Source organism: Phocoena phocoena, chromosome 3 (assembly GCF_963924675.1).
Source record: "Phocoena phocoena chromosome 3, mPhoPho1.1, whole genome shotgun sequence".
Lineage (NCBI taxonomy): Eukaryota > Metazoa > Chordata > Mammalia > Artiodactyla > Phocoenidae > Phocoena > Phocoena phocoena.
In genome coordinates, this window is record NC_089221.1 from 163,713,793 (window position 1) to 163,737,731 (window position 23,939).

The 23,939-nt window shown below is 57.7% G+C and overlaps 1 protein-coding gene across 3 annotated transcripts; it reads right to left on the bottom strand.

Annotated features, from left to right (window-relative positions):
• Nucleotides 1-2,478: 2,478 nt before the first annotated feature.
• Nucleotides 2,479-13,103, bottom strand: HOOK2 (hook microtubule tethering protein 2). 3 transcript variants are annotated; one of them, XM_065874327.1, is made up of 22 exons: nucleotides 13,059-13,103; nucleotides 12,452-12,537; nucleotides 12,310-12,382; nucleotides 11,266-11,316; nucleotides 11,043-11,175; nucleotides 10,881-10,948; nucleotides 10,313-10,375; nucleotides 9,909-9,989; nucleotides 9,652-9,812; nucleotides 9,427-9,567; nucleotides 8,238-8,439; nucleotides 7,833-7,943; nucleotides 7,081-7,168; nucleotides 6,628-6,697; nucleotides 5,781-5,918; nucleotides 5,600-5,687; nucleotides 5,367-5,401; nucleotides 3,322-3,404; nucleotides 3,134-3,237; nucleotides 2,857-2,967; nucleotides 2,717-2,788; nucleotides 2,479-2,628 (listed from the first exon to the last, which is right to left on the bottom strand). In XM_065874327.1, the coding sequence occupies exons 1-22, from the start codon at nucleotides 13,101-13,103 to the stop codon at nucleotides 2,479-2,481; spliced, it is 2,154 nt and encodes a 717-aa protein (XP_065730399.1). The 3 variants fall into 3 exon arrangements, with proteins under 3 accessions (XP_065730399.1, XP_065730398.1, XP_065730397.1); XM_065874326.1 differs by having other exon boundaries at nucleotides 5,594-5,687; XM_065874325.1 differs by having other exon boundaries at nucleotides 12,190-12,382.
• Between the last annotated feature and the right edge of the window lie 10,836 nt (nucleotides 13,104-23,939).

Below are 23,939 nucleotides of genomic sequence, written 5' to 3' on the forward strand. Positions count from 1 at the left end.
CCAGCTCTACTTCCTACCCGCCACTGCGTGAGAGTTTTTATCAGTGTGCCTTGCCTTTCTTCTTTCCTCAAATTGGACATATGAGTGCCCACCTCAATGCGCTGTGAGGATGAAATGAAATGTGGCTTTAAAGTGTTTGGTACATAATAGGTGCTCAATAAACTTTTAGTGTTTTCTGGTTTGTTTGTTTTTACTCAACTCCTGCCAGGCATTTATGCTAAGTAAGCTTTAAGGAATCCTCCAGATTATTTGATGATGCCCTGCCCACTTCTTCCCAAATTCTCTCTGAAATGGCCCCATTAGTGCCCAGGGCTTTACTCATTCATCAATGTAGGACCCACGGTCCAAGGACCATAGCTTTCTCCTGCCAGCGTTTTTCTTTTTCTTTTGTTTTTTTGCCGCGCGGCTTGCGGGATCCTAGCTCCCCGACCAGGGATCGAACCCGGGCCCAAGGCAGTGAAAGCGCGGAGTCCTAACCACGAGACCTCCAGGGAATTCCCCTGCCAGCCTCGACTTATGCTTCTGCAAGTGACCCCTCTGCCTCAAGCCCCTGCACTCTCAGATACCCCTTCAGTGCTCTAGGTCTGACATCAATCGTATGTAGGTGACCCCTGAATTTAGAAGTCCAGCCAGGATCCCTCCCCTGACTCGAGACTCAGAGAGCCAACTTCCTGCTTGACATCTGCACGTGGGGATCTCACGGGCACCTCGAACATAACATGCCCCCAAACCAGCTCCCTATCAGCTCCCCACCTGTCCCAACCTCTGTCAGCTTTGTCCTTCCAGATGATGAGGACAAAACCTGGGAGTCACCTTCAACTCCTCTCTTTCTTTCATCCCCTCTCCTTATCAACCCAGTAGCAAACCCCATCAGCTTAGTCTTCAGACTGTATCCAGAATCCAACCATTTCCCATTCCTCCAGGGTCCACACCCTGGCCAGAGCCCTATCACCCAACCACCCACCTGGACGAGTGACCTGGTCTCTCAGCTCTGGCCCTGACACCCCCGCAGTCTGTTCCTCCCATAGGAGCCAAAGGGAGCCTGTGAAAACTTGAATCAGGTCATGTCGCTCCTTTGCTTAGAACACTCTGTGGCTCCCACTTCACTTAGAATGAAAGCTAAAGTAATCCACACACCCTACAAGGCCCTGGACAGTCTGCCTGGTCTTGACTCCCTCCACTCTTCCCCTCACTCACTCCACTCCAGCCACACTGGCCTCCTCACTGTTCCTCTAACCCACCGAGCAAGGTCTCGTCCCAGGGCCTTTACACGTGCTATTCCCTCTGCCTGGATCACTCTTCCCCAGATACCTACATGGTCCCTCCCTCACCTCCTGCAGGTCTCTGCTTAAATTATGTCACTTCAGGGCTTCCCTGGTGGCACAGTGGTTGAGACTCCGCCTGCCGATGCAGGGGACGTGGGTTTGTGCCCCGGCCCGGGAGGATCCCACGTGCCGCGGAGCGGCTGGGCCCGTGAGCCATGGCCGCTGAGCCTGCGCGTGCGGAGCCTGTGCTCCGCAACGGGAGAGGCCGCAGCGTTGAGAGGCCCGCGTACCGCAAAAAATTAAAAATTAAAAAAAATTATGTCACTTCCTTGGTGAGGCCTCCTTTCCTGGCCTTTTATTAAAAATCACCACCTGGGCTTCCCTGGTGGCGCAGTGGTTGAGAGTCTGCCTGCCAATGCAGGCGACACGGGTTCGTGCCCCGGTCCGGGAAGATCCCACGTGCCGCGGAGCAGCTGGGCCTGTGAGCCATGACCGCTGAGCCTGCGTGTCCAGAGCCTGTGCTCCGCAACGGGAGAGGCCACAACGGTGAGAAGCCCACGTACCGCAAAGAAAAAAAAAAATCACCATCTCCCAAATCCACTTCCTGCATCCCCATGACTTTTGTCTGCTTTATTTTTCTCTGTAGCACTTCTCACATCAAATATTTTATCTATTTTGTTTATTATCTGTCTCCATTGGAATTGACAGCTTCCTGAGGTAGGGATTTTTGTCTGAAGCTTCTTCAAAACCCACCACACACACATACAGTTACACAGATACAAACATGATTCAAACTTCCTACTGGGTGCTATCGGTCACTCACACTTTAGTAAGAACACAAGCTAGGATTTTCTTAAAAGCACTGACCTGAGCCCCTGGCCTACCTTCTCTCTCTCCCCTCAGAGCCCAGAGTCCAGCCAAGTCAGATTGAAAGTCTTTATTATCTTTCTTCTCAAATATAAAATCACTCTCTCCCCTGGCAGCTCACTAAAATCAAGAATAAGAATCACATTGCTAAAAAGAATAGGCCCATTCCTGCCTCCCACCTCATCCTGCACTCTCGTCCCACCTGGGAGAGAAAAGGGCAGAGATTATGACTTCAAGGCTCTCAAGCAACTGGCTGAGGCATAATGCCGGGCCCCATGTGAGTCAGGGGAATCCAGGGTGGATTAAGCCCTGATTGGCTGGACAGGTGGCAGGATCCTGAGATCCATCAATGCTTGTCAGTGGGGCGCATGTTCGGGGGTGCTAGGCGTCCCAGGGGTCCGCGGCGAGCGTTGGTGGCCAGCCGCTGCTGTGCCAGGAATGACTGGGCATGGGCAGGTGCCCGCTCTTCCCCGGCTCGCTGCTGCAGAGCCATGCCCTGGAGGGAGGGGCATAGATGGGGTCAGGTGAGCCCACAGGACCCCCATGCCCACCCAATACTTCAGCCATGGCAACGGTGCACTCACCATATTATACCAGGCACTGATGAGCAGCTTTTCTTCCTGCTCTCGCTGACTTCGACTCTTCTCAAAGTCCATCTGCTAAGGAGGCAACAGTCAAGGACCTGGATATGCTGAGGACAGTGAGAAGGGACAAGGACACCCACCTCCAGGTGCCGGATGCGGACATCCCGCTCTCGGAGCTGTGTCCTCAGGGTGTGGAGTTCTGGAGGAGCCCCGCCAGGTGGCCGCTGCTTGGGTTCCAGGGTCTGTATGACCTAGGGGTTGGGGAAGACACAGCCAGGGTGACCTTGGCCTCACGGGCCGTGGTGTAAAAGTCTGTGAGATGATTAGATATGACAGGTGTGGGGGCAGGAGGCATGAACCAATGGGAGGCAGCAGCCTCGGCAGAAGGCGTGTAGGGCACCCAGCGCCCGTCCTCACTGTGCGCGCCTTGTCCACGTAGCGGCGGTACCGCTCCTCCATGGCCCGCAAGTCCGCGTCCTTCTTCTGCAGGTTGTGCTGCAGCTCCTCGATACGCCGGGCTGCTGGGGGGGGGAACAAGGTGGCCCCTCAGCTCTGTGCCAAGCTTGGGGCTCCCTGCACCCAGCCGGCCACCCAGTCCCACTCACTGCTGCTATCGGCAGGGGGCTCTAGCTCCTCGATGTACTCGCGCTTCCGCTGCAGCTCCAGATCTGCCTCATGCAGCTTCTGCCTGCGGGCAGGGGACCGGCAGCAGCAGGCTGAGCTCTGGGCCCATTTCTTTTCTCCTAGTGGTGGCCACAGCCTTCCCAGCCAGCCAGAAGTGTCCCTGCAGACCTCTCTGCCTGACCCCAAGCCTGGGGGTTATGTGCGCTGGCCCCACCATCTCCTCAGCCATCAGAGTCCCAACCCTCTACACCCCTCATCAGGTGGCCCCTGGACCAGCCCTCCCATTTGTCCACCTCTCCCCATTCCACAGCCCACTCGCTGGTCCAGGCACCATCATCCCTTGCCAGCCCTCTCTACTCTCAACCCCTCAGTTCCATTCTCTACCCAGCAGCCAGGCATCTTTCTGGAATGCAAATCTCTTATAAAACAAAAGGACATATGGGACTTCCCTGGTGGCACAGTGGCTAAGAGTCCGCCTGCCAATGCAGGGGACACGGGTTCGATCCCTGGTCCGGGAAGATCCCACATGCTGTGGAGTAACTAAGCCCGTGCGCCACAACTACTGAGCCTGTGCTCTAGAGCCCCCGAGCCACAACTACTGAGCCCGTGCTCCACAACAAGAGAAGCCAGCGCAATGAGAAGCCCACGCACTGCAACAAAGAGTAGCCCCCACTTGCTGCAACTAGAGGAAGCCCGCATGCAGCAACAAAGAACCAACGCAGCCAAAAATAAATTAAAAATTTTAAACATTTTTAAAACAGGAAAGGAAATGCAAGCTAATAGTTGACAGTTCTGCCACCTGTGGCAAAACCCCAAATATTCCTGTAGGTGAGACTATTATCATGTGTTGGACATGGAACATGGTGTAACATCTAATAGTGAACCTCTGGCTATTTCTGCTAAAATTACAAAGGCATGTACCCTGGGAGCCACCCATTGCATTTTTGTGTATATTTGTACACAAGCAAAATGATGCCTATATAAGGTTTACTTTGTTACATTGCTTGAAATTGCAAATACCTAGAAAGAATGAGTTAAACACATTACGATATTACAAAAAATGCTATAGGCCAGACCTTCTGGACCAGAATTCTACAGGAGAATTAAGCCCTAATGCCTCCAGGTATCCATCCTCTGTAAGGAAATAACTTTCTGTGTTCCAGGTCGGCCTTAGCTTCATTGCATCCTTGGCAGAACTGAGAAAATAGTCACGAAAATAATTTTCTGTAAGGCCTAGTTCCCCTATGGAACCGCAGTTGACAAAGGCTGCTATATTTGAAAAAAAAAAATAAGAAGGACTCCTTTATTTATTCTTAAGGAGAAATTTCTCCAGTTAACTTGTTAAGTAGGGAAAGCAAAGTGCACATATTACACTACTTTTTGTGTAAATAAGGAATGATAGTAAAAATCTATATTCATATTCATTTGGATCTGCTTTAAAAATTCTGGAAGGATTTCCATAATAAACTAATAGAAATGAGGGTGGAATGGGGTGGAAACTGAGTCAATGAGGGAGGACTCAGAGGTATACCCTTTATTTCTGTATAGCTCGGTATACATTTTGGTTTTTAAACTATAAATGTGATAGCTCTTTAAAATAGTTTCTTTCTTTCTTTTTTTTTTAATAGTTCCTTTTTTGGGAATTCCCTGGCAGTCCAGGGGTTAGGACTCGGAGCTTTCACTGATGTGGGCCCGGGTTCAATCCCCGGTTGGGGAACTAAGATTCCACAAGCCACACAGTGTGGCCAAAAATGAAAAACACAAAAAAACAACTTTCCTTTTTAACAATGCAAAAGTAAAAGGTGACTATTACTTTGTCACACACCCTTGTTGCAATTTCCTCTGTGGCACCCCATTGTTCCCCCAAAACATTCCATATGCCTTCCCTTAGTCTATAAGGCCCCACTTGAGCTGACCCTTCAGACTCCCTTTCCTCCTCAAGAACTCCCCATCGACACCGGATCCACCTCCCACACCTTTGCCCCAGCCTTTCCCCCACCAAGAGTACCCCCACTCTGGGACTCACAGATGCTCCTCCAGCTTCCTCTTCAGCAGGGTTGACTGGAGGAGAGAAGAGGCACTGGGTGAGTGAGGGCTCCAGAGGTCCCAACCTCTTTCCAGACTGAGGGTAGGGGGTGCCACCCTGGGCTCAAGGTACTTACAATGGACTTCACGGGGCATCGGGCAGCAGGGGGGAGAGAGAGAAGGGTTATTGGGGGACACAAAGGAGGGCCAGGCAGGGAGGAGGTGGGCACTCACATCTTCAGTCTTGCCCCCCTGCTCCTGCAGGGCCTTCTGCAGGTCCTCCACCTGGGCCCGCAGCTCCGACAGCTGCTGCTGGTTCAGCCTGCAGGGTTGGGGGGCCCACTTAGTGCCTGCGCCCGCCCTCAGCCCCCCTGCAAGCGTGTGAGAGGCCCCCCTCCGCCAGGTGGGTCCTCACCGGTGCTGCATCTCCAGGCCGTGGCGCGCGCGGTTGGCCTCCTCCAGGTGGCGCTGCAGCTCCTCCTGCCGTTCCCGGTCGGCCGCCTCCTGCTGGCACAGGCGCTTGTTCTCCAGCTGAAGCTGTAGGAGCGTCTCCCTGCGGACCGGGAAGGAGTGAGCAGGGCGGGAGATGGGTCACCACTCAGGCCTACCAAGGCTCCAGCAGGGAAACCGGGCAGACGCGGCCAGGAGAGGAATAGAGCCTTGGGGGAAGAGCCCAGCCAGACCCTGGGGTAGGGTTAGAGTACAGGGAAAAGCGCCTAGGCATGGGTTGGCGGAGCGCCGGTGGGGCTGGGGGGCAAAGTGGGCGGAGCCATGAGCTGGGTCTAGGGGTGGCGCCAGGGAAGGGTGGGGCTACAGGAGAGGGTTAGAACACTGAGATGCGGCTGCCGGTAAAGTAAGACACTGAAAAGTGAAAAGCTGGGGTGGGAGTTCTTACAGGCAGCGCACAGGGCAGTGAACCTAGCAGGGAATATACTGAGGACGGGGCTGTATCCTGGGGGGCAGAACCCAACGTGGGCAGGGCTGGAGCAAAGGATTTTTGCCTGGGGAGTGGAGACAGATGGGTTGGATCTAATTTGTGCACTGAGGACGGATCCTGAAGAGGTGAGCCACCAATAGGGCTAGAGCCCTGGCCAGGTAAGAGCAGAATTAGGAGTGAGTGGGCCTAGAAGCCCGGCTAGGACTTGGGAACCAAGTTGAGCAGGCCTGGCTAGCGGTAAATACCTGTACTGGGGACGGGGTTGGGGGATGGTGGGCACTGGCAGGCCCCAGTGGAGCCAGAGCTCTGAGTGACCCCAGGATACCTGAGCTCCGCAGGTAGGATCTCGGCTGCTAAGTTTTCCACAGCCGGTGAGGTGGGATCCAGTGAGGGGTCTGGAGAATGTGTGAAAAGTCTTCAGGTGGCTGCACAGTTTCTGTCCCCATCCCTAGGATCCTCTTTCCGAGAAGCATCTTTGGGGGCTCAACTTCGGCCAAAAGCCTGACTTGACCCAAACCCCACCCCTGGCATGACAAGGAGCCATGATCCTTGGCCTGGGTTTGCCTTTGCCCCACCCAGAGCCCCGATAGACAGTCCCTGCCTTCTGTTGGCCCATGTCACCTCTTTCCACTCTAGCCTCCCTCCAATGTGGCCTAGCTCTGCCCCCAACCTAGACAAGCCCTGGGACACTGCCTTTTCTGCCTGCCCTAACAGCACACCAGACCAGGTAAGGCCAGGCCAGCCATCTCCCAGGCCCTGGGATGGGCCTCCAACTCACCGGCTTGGGTCAGCCCGCGAGGCTGCAACTGGGCGCAGCGCATCTCCTCATTGGCCTCCCGCAGGGAGTCCCGCTCTGCCAGCAGCCGCTGGAGGGACGGGATGCAACAGGCCACTTGAGGCTGGATCAGTCTCCTAGGATAGGGGTCCCCAACCCCTGGGCCGCAGACCGGTACCGGTCCACGGCCTGTTAGGAACCGGGCCACACAGCAGGAGGTGAGCGATGGGCAAGAAAGTGAAGTTTCGTCTGCCATTCCCTATAGCTCCCCATTGCTCGCATTACTGCCCCCAACCCCCAGTCCGTGGAAAAAATGTCTTCCACGAAACCGGTCCCTGGTGCCAAAAAGGTTGGGGACTGCTGGGCTTCCCTGGTGGCGCAGTGGTTAAGAATCCAGGGTACACAGGTTGGAGCCCTGGTCCGGGAAGATCCCACATGCTGCGGAGCAACTAAGCGCGTGAGCTACAAGTACTGAGCCCACGTGCCACAACTACTGAAGTCCGTGCTCTTGCAACAGGAAAAGCCACCTCAGTGAGAAGCCCACGCACCGCAATGAAGAGTAGCCCCCGCTCACCGCAACTAGAGAAAGCCCGCGTGCAGCAACGAAGACCCAACGCAGCCAAAAAATAAATAAATAAAAATAATAAAGTTCCCTTAAAAAAAAAATCTTATAAAGGTTGGGGACTGCTGTCCTAGGGAATGGGCTCTGCCACGATGGGCAGGGTGGGGCTTGGGTGGAGGGACCTCAGCCTCACCTCCTTCTCCTTTGACACCAACTCATACTTTTCCTCCAGATTGCGGCACTCGAATAGCCATTTCTCGGCCTTCATGGCCTCCTCCTGCCGCTGGCCCTGCAGTTCCTGAACCTAAACAGAGGAGAGGGGAGAGGACAGCAGGGTGGGAAGGAGGGGCAGGGACTGAGTACAAGGTGAAAGGGCGGAGCCAGAGGGACCAGCTGAGGGAACTTGGAGGAGGAGGCTTAAGGGGTGCGGCTTACAAGCCTAGGGAGGAGCTGGCTGGCCTAAAGGGCGTGGCCTCTATATAAAAATGGGAGCAGACTCTGGGTGGAAGGACTTAGCACCACGCTGAGGGTGAGCTAAAGTCAGCGGCCGGCCAAGAGAAGCCCCCACCCCAGTCCAGGTCCAGGCCCCCGCCCGTACCTGCCGCCGCTGCGCCTCTAGCTGGGCGCGCAGGGAGCCGGCCCGGCGCAGCTCTTCCTCCAGCTGCCGCGTGCGCTCTGCGTGGCCGGCGTTGCGCTCCTCCAGCTGCCGCACCTGCCGCCGCAGCTCCCGCAGCTCGCCCAGGCGGCGCCGGCAGCTGCTCAGCGTGGCCTCCAGCTGCCCTGCGCGCTCTGACGACTGCCTGCGGGCGGGGGCAATGGGAAGAGGACGCGGGGTCTGAGGTCAAGGGTTCAGCCTGGATGCGAGGCCCTCAGGGCAGGGGAAGGTGTCAGGTCAGCCTTGGGGCATTTGGGTTCAAGGTGATGGGTCATGAGGGTCAGGGGTCAGCGGAGCCTGGTGGCGTCGGGGGAATCATTAGGGAGCATAAAGGGAGCCCTAAACATCAATGGTTAGCCCAGGGTCAAAATCAGAATCTGGGGGACACAAAAATGACTGTGGGGTTACAGGGGAAATGATGGGGCCCAGAGGTTCTGAGGAGCCCCCATGGACACTTCGGGGGCATGATGTAGCTGTGGGCCTAACAAGGCTATTGTGGGTGCAGGGGCCGTGGTGGGGTCATGGGGGATCTTTGAGGCAGAGCACTGTGGGGCTCTTGAAGGTAAGGTAGGGGCTCATTAGGCACTTTAACATTACAGGAATGCCATGGGGGTCACAGGGATCCTATAAGGCAGCGGTCCCCAAACTTTCTGGCACCAGGGACTGGTTTCATGGAAGACAATATTTCCACGGACCGGCGGGGGGTAGGGGGATAGTCCAGGCAGTAATGCAAGTGATGGAGAGCGGTGGGGAGCGATGGGGAGCGGCAGATGAAGCTTCGCTCTCTCACCCTCTGCTCACCTCCTGCTGTGTGGCCCAGTTCCTAACAGGCTGCGGACCGGAACCAGTCCGCGGCCCAGGGGTTTGTGACCCCTGCTCTAAGGTATGTGGGATACAATGTGGGATAACAGGGGGACACTGTGGGGTCCTGGGGGGCACCATGGATCCAGGGAGCTTGGTGTTGTCCAGAGGACAAGGTGGATTCCAGGATAGTGCGGTGGGGTTCAGGATGGTATTGTGGAGTCAACAGGGCATTGTGGGTGCCCACTAGGAATTTGGGGGTTACAGGGGTACTGTGGCATCAGAGGGGCACTCTGGCAGTGGGGGTGTGTGGTGGGGGCCTGCCACTCACCGAAGTTCATCCATCTCATCCTTCAGGGCCTGTGCCTCCTGGGCCAGGCTGGTCAGCTCCTGGTTCCGCTGCTGCAGCTCGGCGACCTCCCGTTCCAGCTCAGCACAGCGCACGCGCTCGTCCTCCCTGCCGCTCTCCAGCCTGGGGGAGCGGCAAGCATCACATGAAGGGACTGTGCCTGCCCCAGTCCCCTGGCCTGCTGGCCCTGTCGCCAACCGACCATACCTGAAGTTCTCTTCCTGCAGCTGCTCCAGCTGGGACTGCAGCAGCAGCAGCTTCTTGGAGGTGAGGCCGGTGGCACCCTCACCCTCGGACCGGCCCACCCGCTCCCTCAGCACCTCATTTTCCTGAACCAGGCTCTGCTTCTCCTCTGACAGGAGTACCAGCTGTGGGCAGGGCATACAGACGAGCCGGAGCTGGGAGAGGGGCTATGCGGGCGGCCCTGCCCTGGGAGAACCTGTGGACCCCCACCTCGGCCCCACCTGCCGCTCCAGGTCCAGACAGCGCTGCCGCAGCTCGTCACCCTCGTCAGCCTCCTCACTCAGGAAGTAGTACCTGCGGGACTGATGAGAGGAGTTGAGGGGGGAGGGTGGGGAGAAACAAGAAACTCAGGGATCCAGGGGAGGAGAATGGGGAAACAGAGGATGGGATCTTCAGGGACAGAGAGGAGGGAGCCAAGAAACCCTCAAGATCTAAGAAGAGAGGGCTGGGACCTGAGGGGACTGGAGAAAAGGCAATTCAGGAACCCTGGGGACCTGGCAAGGGAAGAGGATAGGACCCTGGAGGATGGGAGTGGTTTACAGGCTTAAGGTCAAGCCCTTGCTCCTTAGGTAGCCCTGAAAATCAGTAATGGGGTCGGACCTTTAACAAGGTCCCCACCCCTTACCTGGCTATCAAAGTTCCCATATGTTTCCGGTGACAGGGAGTCAGAGGTGTCTTTGGTCATGAGCTGGAGGGGAGGGGGGTGCAGTGGGAGGACATTGAGATGAACTGGGCCCTCTGAGGGCAGCCTCCAAGGCTTCTACAATCCAGCCTAAGGACTACTCCATCCTCCTGTCCCCAAAGCCAGTCCTCCCCAATAACCCCAGTCCAGAGGCTGCCTCATGTGTCCAGCATGCAGGGAGTCCTGGTCCTTCCCCACTCCCCGGCCACCTGGCCACACTGCGTGCCTTGTGGGATCCTAGTTCTTTAAACAGGGATTGAACCTGGGCCATAGCAGTGAAAGCGCTGAGTCCTAACCACTGGACCACCAGGGAATTCTGAGGCCTGGCCCTTTTAGTGTGCTAGGTTGTGACTTAGAGCTGGGGGGCGCTGGCAGACACATGGGACAGGGAAATGTGGCCAGCTGAGTTCCAGACAGAGCCCAGACCTTACCAGGGCAGAGCCTGTGCCCAGCTGCCTTGGAGATGTCCCCTCCCCTGAAGCTCCTCGCTACAGTGGGCATACCCACCTACCTCCTGGATGGCTTCCATCACCACATGCTGAACTGATTCCTCTAGCGTCATGATTCGCTGGATGTGCTCTGGGGGTCAAGGCGGGGGAGACTGAGATGGAGGGTGGAAGGGCAAGAAGCGTTTCCTCAGGTCTTCCCCTAGGGACCCCCTAACCTCCCATACCCTGCTTCTTCTCGCAACTGATAGCACAGCCCAGCACCAGCTGAAGCAGCTTGCCAAGCTCTTCTGGGTCGGAGAACTCGCCAATAAGGCTCACATCTGGAAGGTGCTGCTCCAAAATGGGATGCCCCAGGACCTGAGGATGGGAGGAGGAAGGGGTATCAGGGGCTGACGGATCCCCCCCTCCTCCCAACCCAACCCCCTAAATCCCTTTACAGTTACTCACATCCTGGGAGTACTCCACCAGGCTCTGTAAGATTGTCTTCAGATTGTTGACCTGGGGAGGGGCAAGGAGTTGTGTCCAGGGTCCCAAATCCCCCCAGAAGGGGCCAAGCAGCCCCCACCCTGAATCTGTCTAGCCCATTCTTTTTTTCTCTGTCTCGCCTCCCAATCCCTGCTCATCTCATCCTGTTTAGCCCCATTCTCTGTCTGTATGTCCCCTCTCCTAGGAGTGACCTGTCTGGCTGCCTGCCCTTCTTACCCACCTGCCCATCTTGTTCACGTGTCCCCAGAATCCAGTCACTTCTCACCACCTGCCCCACTACACTTTGACCCTAGCCATCATCATCTCTCACCTGAATTATTGCACCAGCTTCCACTCTTGCTGCCCACCCCTCCGTTTCTCTACAAGCATCCAGAGGGAGCTTTTTAAAGCCCAAGCCAGGTTTGTGTCTTTCCTCTACTAAAATCCTTCCTTGACTTTACACAGCACTTAAAATAGAATCTATCTTCCCTGCTCCAGCCTGCCAGGCCCTTGATGATCTCATCTACCATTCCTGCCCCCTTGCTTTCTGTTCTGACCCCCCTGCCCTTCCTCGATCACACCAAGCTTATTTCCAACTCAGGGCCTTTGCATTTGCTGCTCCCTGTGTCTGGAATGCTATTCCTCCAAATCTTACATGGAGATCAGCCCATCTGGAGTAACAACCCACCCACTCTCAGTTGCTCTCTCTCGTGGCCCAGCTTTTATTGTCTTCATAGAGCTAATTGCCATTGGAAGTCAATGTTAATGTTAATGTTAACATTAATGTCAATGTTGTTAATGTTAATGTTAATGTGTATGCAGGGTTTTGTCTGTGTTATTCCTTGCTGCACACCCAGGCCTGCTTAATAGAAGAATGAAGGAATAAATACATAGTTCGCTGGTCACCATACATCTGTCCCTCTTCCTGTCCAGATCTGTTTGTCCATCACCCAGGACATGTCTAACTGACCCTTCCCTGATCAACTCTTCACCAGTCTGTCCCCCATTCATGAGTCCACCTGTCACCTTCAACCTCCGGTTGGGACCTGGGTCGTCTGAGATGCCCTGGAGCCATGCCTCGTTGAACCAGGAAGGGTCTCTGGGGGTGAGAAGGTGGGATGAGCTGCTGGGGGACCCTTTTGGGACCCTCCCCCTCAGCCCCACTCACATCTGGTTCAGCACATAGGCTACTGCGAGGCCACTGCTCAGTTCCTGGGGGCTGGTACAGGGGGGCGGGACATGGAACGTCTGCAACTGGTGGGGGAGAGGAAAGTGCAACAGGCATTATCAGGGCCTGGGACCACGGAACAAAACCCCTTTTACAGACTTTTCCGGTCAGCAGGACCCTCACATGCTGGGTGGGGGCTGGCCTGTTGCTCCAGCAAGCCAGCTCCGTGGGGGAGTGGCTTCTGCTCACCTGGACGGACCGGAGGGGGCGTGGCCTCATTATACCTCTGCCCAACAAACCCCGCGCGACCAGGCGAGGTTAGACCACGAGTCACTTGGTCCCCATAGGCACCACGTGACCAGGCCAGCTCACCTGTGCCCTCGCCCCACATGACCCAGCCACTAAGGGGCGTGGCCTCACCTGCTCTTTACACGCAAATCTGCCACTTGACGGGTCAGGTGCTCAGGCCAGAGTGCAACGGCCTGGCAGGCCGACGCACCCCTTCCTCCTCCCTGCCCCAGGACGGAAGGGTGCACAGAGCCAAGGTCGGGGCTACCGGGCGAGAAGAGAGGGCGTACACCTGTCCCTGGCCCCGCCCCCGACCTACCCAGGTGAGCAGAGACCCGCATAGCTCGGCCTTGTCCACGCTCATGGCTCCCGATTGGATTCGACCCCGGCCGCGGAGCCCTGCCACCGCAGCGGCGTCCAGATCCGCCACCAGCGAGCGCCCGCAGCCCCGACCTCCCGCTCGGCCTAGAGCGCCGCCCCGCCCCCTAAGCGCAGGCCCCGCCCTGGACACGTGATCTCCTCCCGGCACCAGCTCAGGGCTTCAGACCCTCCATCTTAGATCCGGGAAGCTTTTGGGCGCCAGCCTGCCGCTAGGGGTCAGTCTGGACCAGCCTTGCGCATCCCAAGGGTGGCTTCGCCTCCCCTCCTCCCCGAGCTCTTTTTGGGGTAACGGAGACTTCACCGTCGTTCCTCTTCATCAGAGGCGGAGCTGCCCCACCCTGTTGTACAGGCGCATTCTCGTCCCTTCCCTTCGGCTGAAAGAAATTCTGCTGTCTAGCCACATTATGATCAGAGCCTTTGCGCAGGAGAGGGGCAGGTCTTAATATATTCTATGGACTTGGAGGGGGAACAACACTGAAGGGTTCTTCCCAGTGTAGGTGACTTGATAGTCTTGCCTAGGGGTAGACAAGGGGATTTGGGTCCTAAGTCGACGGCAGGATGGGTCAGACACATGTCCTAGGTAACGGACAGACTTATTTGCCTAGCCTGGATCCGTCCTCCACTGAGCTTTCCCTGCCCTTTCCCCTCCCTGAGCCCCGCGCCTGGGCCCTCCTCACTCAGAACCCAGGACGGGGCCGCCCTGATCGCCACGGCCCACCCGGGGCGCCCAGACAGCAGGAACGCGGCCTACGGGGAAAAGGATGGGCCCACTCTGAGACCCCGTCTGGGCAGTGAAGGGGGCTTAAAGGAAAGTGCTAACAGTACTAGTTAACAATAAAATCGCAGCCACCATTTATGGGGTGCCTACAAAATGCAGTCTCTGCGCTAAGTGATTTAAATATATAGATGGTTGAAATCTCCACGATTCTAGGTGGCAAGTGCCCTTTAAATTCCCGGTTCGCAGGCGAGGAAACAGAGGTTCTGGGTGGATCCGGCTTTAAGGGAGGGGTTAAAGCACCGGACCTCTGACGCCTGAGTTCCCCGGCAGTCCCTCCCCTGCGGAGCAGGCGAGGTAATGAGCAGTAATTAGAGGTTATTAGCTGTACCCAGAGAGAGGGGCGGACTCTGCTTTGGGGGTGGGTCTAGGTCTGAGGGGCGGGGAGCTGCTCCCTCCAACCCAGAGTCTGGCTTCGGCGACCCTGCCCCCGAATGGGTTGAGCAGGATGACTACAGCTCCCCTCTGCCCCCCGCACTCCTCCGCTCCCCGCACCGTCGCAGGAACACAATCACTCTAGCACCAGACTCCAGGTTACAGCCCACTCAGACGCACAACTGCACGCACGCAGGGGCCTTGGAGGCTCGTCTACACACCCACATCCCCTTCCGAGTTGTTTTCAGCCTCCATCCCCTGGGAGTAGAGTGGAGTGGGGGGGAGTAGGGAGGAAGGGGACAAGGGCCAACAGTGCCGGCTTCCGGACAAGGCTGCCTTACGGCGGCGGGCGTGAGAACAGCCGCCGCTGATTCCCTTATCCCGCACCGACTAGGGAGAGGGTGCTGCCAGTAAGGGGAAGCGGGGCCCCCCTGCCACCAGGCAGAAGTGGAAGGTGAGCTGGAGCTATGGCTGTTACAAGGAGAGGAGGCTGGGATTATTTGTGAGAGGACCTGGTTGCCCAATGTTGGGAGACATGCTAGGACTGCTAAATATTTGGGAGTGGGGTCCCCAATACTTGCAAAACCCGCAGGGATCTTGATGTTTAGGAGGAATCTAAATATTCGGAGCATGGACTTGAATTGTTTTAACGTTGTCATGATATTATAGGCGTTATAGATGTTCAGGGAGCCAAAAGTCCCCAGATTGAAAGGAAGGTCTGGGTGCCCTCACGTTGGGGGAGGAGTCACAACCCTCCATTTGGGGCGGCAAGGAATCTCATGTTTGGGGGGAAAGGGAGCTCTCTACGTTGGCAGGGAAGAGCAGCAATCCCTATTATGTGACGCAGGGAACCCCACTGTTGGGGGCATCAGTGTGCCTTCAATCCAAAGAGAGGGGTCACAAACCCTCATTTTGAAGCAGGGATCCTTTATTTGGGGGAAGGATTCAAACCCCCCACTTTCGGTGGAGAGAGCCCCAAAGTTTGGGGAATGATCTGGAGGCCTCCATTAAGGACAGGGTGCAGGTCTGGACCAGCAGCCCCCAGCTGGTTTGGGGACCCCACCCCCTCCTCTCTGTTTCCAGGAACAGCTGGGCCCAGCCTGGGCTGTACTGCTGGGAAGCGGGTGACTCAACCCCTCCCTGCGGCCACAGCTGGACCCCCGCCCGCCCCCTCCGGCCTTCACATCTGGGCAGAGACCCAGTCATGAGAGCTGGGATGGAGACCCTAGGTTCACACATTTGGAGATGGTGCCCCTCCCCCACCCCCGGGGCTGACCACAAGCTCAGGGTGGACACCATGCCCCATACCATGAGGGACTCTGGCAGGCTTTCTGCTCTCCAGACACTGACATTCCACCAGGACTCCCATCCTGACCCCCTCCCCGGGTCTGTACATGTCTCTGAGTCCATGTGAAGTGTGTTCACATCTATGTAGGTGTGAGATGGTGGGTCTGTGATTGTGTGTGCACAGGCCTATGTGTCTGCATCTGCCTGTGTCTTGGGGCCCTGGGAATTTACCCAACAGGCTATGTGTGTGTGATTTGGTGGTTTTGGGGGGTGCTGTCAGGGACTAGGGCACATGCTTCTCTTTATGGGACCTTGCTGTGTGTCTATATCCCTAGGTCATTCTTTGTGTGAGAAGTGAATGTATGACAATCAGTACTTCAGTATGGATTTAGGTTGTGTTTCTGTGACCGTGTCCTACTTTCTCTCCATCATGTGTTTTTCTGTGATAGCATGAGCCTGTCATGTTTGTCCTTGGTTTATCCATGTCCCCGAGACAATCTGGTGTCCCTGTGTGTGGCCTTGTGGGTTTGTGTCTGTGACCCTACTTTACTTCATGTGCCCTACTTGTGATGTCTGCGTGACAGCATGACCGTCGTGTGTCCGTCCCCAGCATGTGTCTCTGTGCCTCTGCAATCTCCATGTGAGAGGAGTGGCTGTGTGACAACTGGACTCCTGAGGTGCAAGACTTTTATCTGTGTCTTACTTTGTCTTGATGGTGTGGCTTTATCGGAGTGTCTGTATATGCCACCTATCTGTGTATGAAAATGGCCCTACCACAAACGATGTGTGACAGTGTGACCCTGCCCACATTCGCCGCGGAGCTGGCTGGACTAGTTAATGTTTGTGCCAACGTGTGGCAGGTGTATCCTGTGTCCGTGTGACACTGTGGATCTGAGAGTTTGTGACCTTGCGTGGGGGGTGTCAAAGTCACACAAGACAGCGTGAGGAGGCGGTGATGTGCTGGGGGGGGTGCGTCAAGCGCCCGGAGTCCTGCCGCTCTCGGCCCCTCCCGGCGCTGCGGGGGCGCGTGCGTCGTGCGTGACGTGAGGCACGACGGGGGTCGCTGCGTGCGTGGAGCCAGACGCGATCGTGCGTGCGAGCGCGGGGGGATGGACTAGCTGCGTGCGTGCGTGCGTGGGCGGCCGCGGGGGTTAGGCGCGCGGAGGCGCGCGGGGGAGCGCGGGGCACAGCCCCACCCTGGCGGGGACTTTGGGCGCGGGTGAAACCCGGGAGGGGGCTGCCGTTAACCCCTTCCTGCCCGACCTGAAACTTGTGGCCCCTCGATAGAGCGCGCGGGGGCTTCCCCAGCGCGCGGGGACCGTCCCTGACGAGGGAGGAACCCCGCCATCGAGCTGAGAGACCCCTCGGTTACCATGGGAACCGGAGCTTCCCGCGCGGCCGGGCTCGTGCTTCCTCCCCCCTCCCGCTCTTCCTCCAGCTCCGTATTCCACCGACAATGCGCTGCCCGCTCCTGGCCTCCTGGTCTCCGGGGAAGGGGCTGGGGTCAGCGAGGCCCTGGCGTGCGTGACTCAGGCCAGCTTGAGGGTCCCCTGGCCGCAGCCGACCTCGCTCCCCTTCTCCACCCCGTGACTCACCCCTCGCGGCTTTCCCCTTGTGTGACTCAAGCCCTTGGGGAGGGGGCTGCGGACTCTGAGACCCCCCTCCAGGCAGTGGGGGCTGAGAACCGAGTACTGGGGGCCTAGAGCTTAAGGGGTGGGGCTCTACCTCCGGCGAGGGTCGGTGTCTGGTGTCTTCCCTTAGACATCCCTTGCCAAGGTCACTAGAGCCGTTTCCCCCACCCCTGAAATGGCAGTACCTACCCCCCATCCCTCTGGGAACCCAGCCCCCAGCCCCTCCCCCATAGCCCACAGGAAGTTTTTGCAGAGCCCATCGGAGATGAAACGGTTAAAGCCGTTTTCTTATTCATTTCATCCAGGGGCTCCTTTTGACTCAGAGCAAGCCAGGCGCCCCCTTGAGCCGGGCCTCGTGGGGGCCTGGGTTCATACTCCACCCCACATGTACCATTTTTAGAGAGGGGAGGGAAGGCTGCTGGTGAGCTGGCTGGGGGTCTTGGGTAGCATACAGGGTTGGGTTCAAATCCTGCCTCTGCCCTCATTACTCTCTGGGTCTCGGTTTCCCCATCTGAAAATGGGGAATAACTATGACCCACTTATTGTGGTGTTGTGGGATTAAGTGAATAATAGATGGGACGCTTTGTTGCCAGAGCTGGGCAGAGGAGCAGGGAGGGGGCTTGGCCGGTAGAAGGACCCAGGCTCTTCCTGTCTCTCAGGCCTGGGTGTCAGGGTGACCAGCAGAAGCGAGTCCTTGTGGGGCGCGCCATGCCCCACCCAGGCGCTCTGAGGACATGGGGTTCATCCCGTCCACCCCCTGCCCGGGGCAGGCACCCAGGAAGTGAGAGGCGGGGCAGGAATGAGGCGGAACCTGTTGGGCCCGTTGCCTCCCCACCCCTCACCCTCATTCCGGGGCCCTGGCATGCCCCCCCGCCACGTTGCGGCCCCACCCCCACCGCCCTGGACGCCTGGGTCCTGACCCGACGGTGGCCCAAGGGAGGGGATGTCGGCGGAGACAGCGTCTCGGGAACATCCTGTGGACTGCTGGCTGTGGACTGCTGGCTGGACAGACCGGAGGGTCAGCCCCTCCCCGGGCAGGGCAGAAATCGGCTGGGGGCAGAGTAAACATGGCCCAGGGTGGCCAGACTTGGGGGGGCGGCAAGGAGTGTACACATACACAGTCACACACACAACACCCGTGTCACCCTGGCCACAGAGAGACTGCCAACCGGGGACACACTGACAGGGTCAGACACAAATCTGGGCAAGACGGCTGTCAAACACAGACACAGTGACAGGGCAGACTGAAGAGGAAGATTGAAATGCTGCCAAACACACAAAGACACCGACAGGCCAGAAGCATAACGGCAGGGAGTGAGTGACACAGATAAATCAACTCAGCATACAGGCAAGATGGACACTGACAGACACAAATACAGAAGGACATTGACATTCTGGTGAGAAGCACACAGCCTGGCAGACAGTGGCATGCTCACAGGCACTCTGAGACAAATGTGACAGGCCAGAAACACAGGCAGGACGGACACACAGAACTGTGTGTCAGACACAGACGGGCAATACATGCATGTGGATAGACTCAGAGAGAAGGGACAGTCACTTTCAGTGCAGGCTCCCCAAGAGCTGCACTAGAGATGTTCATACAGTGTCAGATCCTGACACACAAGAAAGCAACACAGGCGCGCGTGCACACACACACACACACATGAACACACACTAGCAAGATCACCAACTCAAAAAGATACTCAGAGGCAAGACAGACATACATAAACCTATGGGAGATGGACCTACATAAACCTACGGGGAAGGACACATACAGACCATAACAGAATCCCCCCACCTCCCAACACAGTTGCACACACACTCAGAGATGCTCTGAGAACATCAGAAGTCAGCCTTACAGATACACACTACCTCACCGATGACACACACGTCAGACCCTCTGACAGGCTCGGGAGATGTAAGCAGACAGACTGACAGTCACACACATGGTCTAGCCAGACAGTCACACCCAACGCAGAGAAGCATTGACAGGCCACAGTTGGACATTCACTAACACGTTGGCACAGAGACATCGTGACAGAACCTGTTGGCCAACACACACACACACACACACGCCACAGAGCCCACATAGACACACACACATAGCTGAGCCACAGACACACACCAGCCACAGACCTCACACAGGCAAGCCATGGACCTCACACACACACACAGACACACACACACACTAGACACGAATAGGTTAGCCATATGAACTCCACAACAACCTACATTCATGTACATAGGCCAGCCACGTGCAACCTATTTCATAGACCATACACATACACACACACTCCTCCCCCAACCCCCTCCCCCGCCAAAGCAGGCAGGTCCTACACACCCCTGCAGTGTTGGGCCAACACACAGACACATGCCCTGAGAAGACAGGCCTCACACACACTCTCACACGTCCTGACAGGCCAGCCACACACTAACCCACAGCCAACCAGACACACACGTGCCCCTGGACCATGCTGTGGGGCTCTGGGCTTCCCAGCCAGTCTCTACCCCCACCCAGAGATCCTGGTGCTTCCTCTCTCCAACCATTGTCCCCCCCTCCCGGCCTGCTGTTTGTCACTTCCCCTAGGAGGCCCAGCTCAGCAGCCTCAGTCCCTGGTGGGATGTGGGCCTGTTTTCTCAGCACATCCCCCGTAAATGGGGCACCTGGGATCTCAGCCATGCTCAGGCCCCCCAAGACCTCGCCAGCAGTGGGGGGCACAGAAACAGCTTTGTGGGAAACTCCCCTCATGCCCAGCTGAGTCAGTCTGAGGAGACAGACTCTCCTTCCTGCTTCCAAGAAAACCGAGCAGCTTCCTCTCCAGGAGAGGGGTGAGGGACCCCCCAAACCACAGAGGTGGAGGAGGGAAGTAACTGGAAAGCCAGGGGTTCCTGGGGGAGGGCCTCCGTGATCCTCAGCCTCTTCCTGCCAGCTGCCTGTCCACACCCAGGGGCAGGGACGAGGGAGCCTGGGTGCTATGACTTGCGGGTTCTCGTCCTGGCCTGCCCACTGGCTGACTCACAGGCAGCCCCCAGCCCAGTTTCCTGGTGAGGGCCCTGCTGGCCAGTAGGCCAGGGGGGAGGGGGGTCGCCAGGCTATTTATAAGAAGGAGAAGTCCCTCCTGCCAAGGCCAAAAGCCCCAGAGAGACCCGTAGGTGGAGGGGGGGGGTGAACTTCCTCCTTATCCAGTCCCCCAGGCCCTGGGCCCCTGGGCATGAGGGAAGCCTGGGCACAGACTCCTCAGCCAGATGCTAGTCTGGAGCCCAGGGCCTGGGCAGTACCCAGATGCTAGTCTGGGCACCCAGGGCAGACGGAGGAGGGGGCTATCCTCACACCTTCCTCACAGGGACGGCCAGCCTTGGCGCCAGTGGGGCGGCATGAGGTGGTGGCACCCAGGCTAGAAGGGTGAAACTGGCAGGGGCTTGGAACCGGCTGTACCAGCTTAGCTGGGCCCCCGCCCTCCCTCACTGCCCCAATCCCCACCCCCTGGTCAGACACCCGTGCAGAGAGCATGCTGACCTGCCCCCAAACACACCAGCAGCCCTCTGCCCTGTGCCCAAGCCCGGATAAATGAGACCCTTCATGAAAGGGCCTGCAGAGCTTGGCATACAGTTGGCACTGCATAAATGCCTCTCTGATTGTCATTATCCACATAAAAAGTGGCTAATGCTCTGGAGCCAGACAGCTCAGGTTCTAGGTCAACTTCAGTGCTTATAGCTGTGGGATATCAGGCAAGTTCCTTACCTTCCTGTGCCTAAGTTTTCTAGTCTGTTAAATGGGGCTACAAATAGCATGCATCTCGCTGGGTTGTTGGAAGCAGGCAATGAATTATTCTATGTAAACCACTTAGAAGAGTGCCTGGCCCATGGTAAGAGCCATATAAGTGTTAGCTACAAAAATAATAATTATTATTTCTCAGTCTGCTGTCTGCAGGACTCTAACCCTGCATCCCTCCCTGCCCTGACCCCCACCCCCCATACATCCACTTTTCCTTGCTGGGTCCTTGGCCTCCATCTCTACCCTTACTGGGCCAGTCTCACCTCTCTCCAGGACTCCCCTGGCATGGGCAGCCTCAGCACTGGTCAGGGCTGACTCACTGTGGCCTCCTGGCCCGTGGGACCTGCAGGTTGGCTTCCTGATATGCTGCCCTCCAGCCAGGCCTGCTCAGCCCCCCGACGTTGCCCGCTGCGCCCCCGCAGGGCCCAGCCAGATGTCAGCTGCAGTTATTAGCATGGGCAGGAGACACAGGCCTGGCAGCTTGCCTGCCAGACTCAGCGGCCACTGGAATCTCCCTTGAGCCTGAGGTGGGGGAGGGGAGCAGTTCAAGCAAGGGAGGAGGAGAGGGGGTACCCAGGGATCACAAGGACCCTCCAAAGATGGGGACACCCCCAGCTTCTCATGGGACCTTCCTCCCCAAAGCCACTACTCTGCTGGACTTCCCCCAGCCCCCACAGAGCTCAGTTTCTCTTTTGCCTCTTTCGTTTTCCTTCTCTCCTCCACACTTGGTGAGCTCTGCACTTGCCCTACAAAGTCTGGCTAGCCCCCCTCCCTCAGCCTCTTTCTACCCTAAAGAAACTTCCATGCTCCCAAAAGACAGAGGCCTCACACTCTCTCTGAGTGACAGAGAGAGAGAGAGAGAGAGAGAGAGAGAGAGAGAGAGAGACTGAGCTCACCTCTGGTTCTAGTGGCTCACAGCCTGTCTGCTTGGAAGTCCCACCTTAAGTCTAACTGGAAGCCTCACCATCTAAACCTTCACCCATTCCTGGGAAAGGGGCTCTGGAGGGGTTCCCTCAGATGAGGGAGACAATTCAGATGAGGGAAAGGATCCCCCTCTTAGGTATTCTGGATGGTGAGGCGACCCGCACACTGAAACAGGAGTAGGGCCCGTCACCCACATGAGTGAAGGTGGGGACACCCCAGCCCCTAGGGATGTATGGGGGGAGGGGCCCCAGACCTCCTGGCAGAAAGTAAGGGCACCCAGCTCGAGGTAGGAGGCAGCCGTGCCAGCCCGCCCAGGCACCCAGGCACCGGGGTCGCCTCGAGGCACTGACCCGCCCTCTCCACGCCCGTCTGGCCGGGGGCGAAGTCCGACCCAGGCCCGCGGGCAGGCGGGGACCTGCCAGGCTGGGTCGAGTCGGGCAGGGCCTGGCAGGACGCGGCCCCACAGCGGCTGGGTGGGGCCGGGCCAGGCGGCCGGGACTGGTCGGGACTAGCCGTCCTGGGGCCCTGGCGCGCCCTGGGACCTGGCAGATCGGGGCAGCCGGCTCCTGGCCGGGGCTCCGGGACAGCGTTAACCCCACCCCTTCCTGTGCCCTTATATGGGCGGCGGGGAGAGACTCCGGGGGCCGCCCCGCCCCCAATCCTGCCCGCGGACTCCGGCCTGTCGCCATGGCGACCAGGCCCCGGTGAGTCCCCCTCCGTCAGGCCGATGGAATCGTCCCGGACTGCCAGCCTCGGCGATCGCCTGCGGGCGCCAAGGACTGAACCATTGCTTGGGTGGGGATCGACGACTGGAGGCCTCTGCGTCGGGACCTGTCCCACGCCCCTGGCTTCCTCTGGGGTCGCAAGCCCAGGTTCCTCTTACGAGGCGCAGAACCCGGCTGGACCCAGGGCGGGGCGCATGGTCCCGTAGGATTCGAGTGACGGAGGCAGGGCCCGGTTCCTTCCCCCTGGGCTGTTGCCACACTTCCTGCCGCGGCGCTCTTTCCCCAGCCTGTTTCTAAGGAAGGAGTGGGGTTGGGCGACCGCGCCCCGGCCGTCGGGCTGGGTCTAGGCACCAGGAGCCGACACTATGCCGGTCAAGTCCAGGGTCACTGGGGGAGGTCTTTGGGGTGGGGACAGAGTATACAGACACCTAGAGGTCACCCACAAGAGGGGAGGCCGATCGTGGAAGATGCAGCAGTCCAGGTCCCCAGGATCCTCAAAAGACCCCTCCTTCTCTCATGTCTCAACCGGAGACCCTCTGTCAGTACTCTCTCAGTACTGAAGGGGTGCCCCGACCCTTCTAATTCTCCTCCGTCGGGTCTTCGCAGATGACCCCCAGTGACCTCCAACCTCTGACAGTGTCTTAATCTTCTACCCCACATATTTTCTTTGACTCAGTGTACCCCAGGACCCTCACTCACTTTTTCCATATCTAGGACCCCCAATTCCTTCCCCTTCCAACTTGTGGGGGACTCTCAGTCTCTCCCATGGACTCCAGGACCCCTACTCATTTTCTGCATAATGAGTGTCCAGCAGCTCCCGTGTTCACTTTTGATCGCTCCCCTTCCTCACTTTTCCTGGGTTCAGTTCCTCCCGTGAAAATTCCAGTCCCTCAACTCTTCTGTACCCTGGACCCCCCCACTCAATTTCTGAGTCAGGCGTCTCCTTACCACTCCCCCACCTACCCTGCTTAACCCTCCTGTCTCTCCTTTGGGGGGGTCTCTCAGTGTTTTCTCAGCCCCCCAGCCCCTCTGGAAGACTCCAGATCCCTCAGGCCTTTCCGTGTGCAGCTCGGGACCACCCCCGTCCCCCCAACACACACACACTTGCTCTGTACCAGTTCCTCGTATCCCTCATCGAGTACTCCAGGGGAGTCATCGCCCTCCCTGAAGCCTCTCCCCGTGTACCTCTGACCGCCCCAGCGCCCCCTTCCTCGCGCACCAGGGTCCTCTGAGCCCCTCCCCCTGCAGTCGCTCCGAGCCACCCAGCCCGTGGCCGCTGTTTACAAGGACACGCGCTTCCTGACAATGACGCGAGCCGCCTCCTCCC